At 41.2% G+C, this 2,414-nt stretch overlaps 1 protein-coding gene across 1 annotated transcript; it reads left to right on the forward strand.

The window, feature by feature from the left end:
• Nucleotides 1-304: 304 nt before the first annotated feature.
• On the forward strand, nucleotides 305-2,013 carry LOC136514175 (putative receptor protein kinase ZmPK1). The gene has a single exon (XM_066508171.1). The coding sequence runs from the start codon at nucleotides 314-316 to the stop codon at nucleotides 1,976-1,978; it is 1,665 nt and encodes a 554-aa protein (XP_066364268.1). The 5' UTR covers nucleotides 305-313; the 3' UTR covers nucleotides 1,979-2,013.
• The last annotated feature ends 401 nt before the right edge of the window (nucleotides 2,014-2,414 follow it).

Genomic DNA, 2,414 nt, shown 5'->3' on the forward strand with positions numbered 1-2,414 from the left:
ACAATGTGGCTAACGAGGTTACACAAACCAAATTAGTCACGCAAGGGAGCTACTTCTATGCTACACTAGCAAGAAGGTAACTAGTGAGCTACACAAGCCAACAAATCACAAGAGCAACTACACAAGCGCAATGTATTACACAATGTCATACACAAGCTTCTTCCGGGATTCGACGGAGACCACCACCAAGCCGTCTAGGAGGTGGCAACCTCCAAGAGTAACAAGCACTATCGGCTTGCAACTCGATCACCTAGTGCCACTCGATGCAACCTCACGATGCAATCGCACTAGAATCGCTCTCTCACACAATCAGATGATGACTCTTGACCCCGATGGTAATCTCCGTCTCTATAGCCTGAATGATTCAGATGGATCATGGCCAGTTTCAATGGTAGCAATGTCTCAACCTTGCAATATTCATGGTTTATGTGGTCCTAATGGAATCTGCCATTACTCACCTAAACCAACATGTTCATGCCCACTAGGTTATGCGATGAGAAACCCAGGTAACTGGACTGAAGGATGTATGGCTATTGTCAACATAACCTGTGATGACTATGACAAAAATTCTATGAAATTTGTGAAACTTCCAAATACAGATTTTTGGGGGTCAGATCAGCAACATCTTCTGTCAGTTTCTCTTCAAACTTGTAGGAATATTTGCATCAGTGACTGCACCTGTAAAGGTTTTCAATATCAGGAAGGTACAGGATCATGCTATCCAAAAGCTTATCTTTTCAGCGGAAGAACCTACCCAACATCTGATGTACGAACAATATATCTCAAGCTTCCAACAAGGGTTAATGTTTCGAATGTTCCTATTCCACATTCCAATGTGTTTGATTCTGTGCCCCATCGCCTTGACTGTGATCAGATGAACAAAAGCATCAGAGAACCATTTCCAGATGTGCATAAGACCGGTGGAGGAGAATCAAAATGGTTTTACTTCTATGGGTTCATAGCTGCATTTTTTGTTGTTGAAGTTTCCTTTATTTCATTTGCATGGTTCTTTGTTTTGAGAAGAGAGCTTAGGCCATCAGAATTATGGGCAGCTGAGGAAGGTTACAAAGTAATGACTAGTAATTTTAGAAGATATAGTTACAGAGAACTTGTGAAAGCGACCAGAAAATTTAAAGTTGAGCTAGGAAGGGGAGCATCAGGCACTGTGTACAAAGGTGTCCTAGAAGATGATAGGCAAGTGGCTGTGAAGAGGCTGGAAAATGTAAGGGAAGGTAAGGAAGTGTTTCAACCTGAGCTAAGTGTAATTGGGAGGATCAACCACATGAACCTTGTGAGGATATGGGGCTTTTGTTCAGAAGAATCTCATAGGTTGTTGGTCTCTGAATACGTTGAGAATGGATCACTGGCTAATATTTTGTTCAATGAAAAAAGCAATATCTTATTGGACTGGAAGGGAAGGTTCAATATTGCATCAGGTGTTGCAAAAGGGTTAGCCTATCTTCACCATGAGTGCTTAGAGTGGGTCATCCATTGTGATGTGAAACCTGAGAACATACTGTTAGACCGAACTTTTGAGCCCAAGATCACTGACTTTGGGTTGGCCAAGTTACTAAACAGAGGAGGTTCCACCCAGAATGTATCCCATGTAAGAGGAACACTAGGTTACATTGCACCTGAGTGGGTTTCCAGTCTCCCGATCACAGCAAAAGTTGATGTATACAGTTATGGGGTTGTGCTTCTTGAGTTATTGATAGGCCCTAGAGTTTCGGAGTTGGTGGAAGGTCCAGGTGAGGTGCACAATATGCTTAGAAAGCTTGTCAGGATGCTTTCTGCTAAACTTGAAGGGGAGGAACAATCGTGGATTGATGGGTTTGTGGATTCGAAATTGAATCGTCCGGTCAACTATGTGCAAGCAAGAACACTAATCAAATTGGCAGTTTCCTGCTTGGAGGAAGACAGAAGCAAAAGACCAACTATGGAATATGCAGTCCAGACCCTCCTGTCAGCTGATGACTGAATGGTCAAATAAAACATATGCTACACCAACTTCATTCAGTTGACAATTTACTTCTTGCTGGAGAAAAGAAGCAAAAGACCAACACTCCAGGCCCTCCTATCAGTTGATATGGCTGGTAAGAAGTACAATTTTGGGTGTTTACACTGATGTAAATTATCTGTAAACAGTGTGCATTTCAATTTGTCACTATATGATATGAGTTGTAGCATGTAATTGAACTTGTATAGTTAGATGTAATCATCTTCAAGTTACCGGTAGTGAAACAACAACTTTTGCCATGGACCTAGGTGTGCTTCCTTATCTGAAATTCTGAATACATCTTATTTGTGGTCTCACGATTGTGAAAAAACATGGAATCAGTAATAACTAATAAATATGGATAATAATGTCCTTACCAACTAAGAAGAGTAAAGACAAGGAAGAATAGTGATCTTCT

Source organism: Miscanthus floridulus, chromosome 16, assembly GCF_019320115.1.
Source record: "Miscanthus floridulus cultivar M001 chromosome 16, ASM1932011v1, whole genome shotgun sequence".
Classification (NCBI taxonomy): Eukaryota; Viridiplantae; Streptophyta; class Magnoliopsida; order Poales; family Poaceae; genus Miscanthus; species Miscanthus floridulus.

Excerpts from the sequence above, each read along its gene's own strand:
- LOC136514175 (XM_066508171.1), top strand. The coding sequence starts at position 314 with ATGATGACTCTTGACCCCGATGGTAATCTCCGTCTCTATAGCCTGAAT.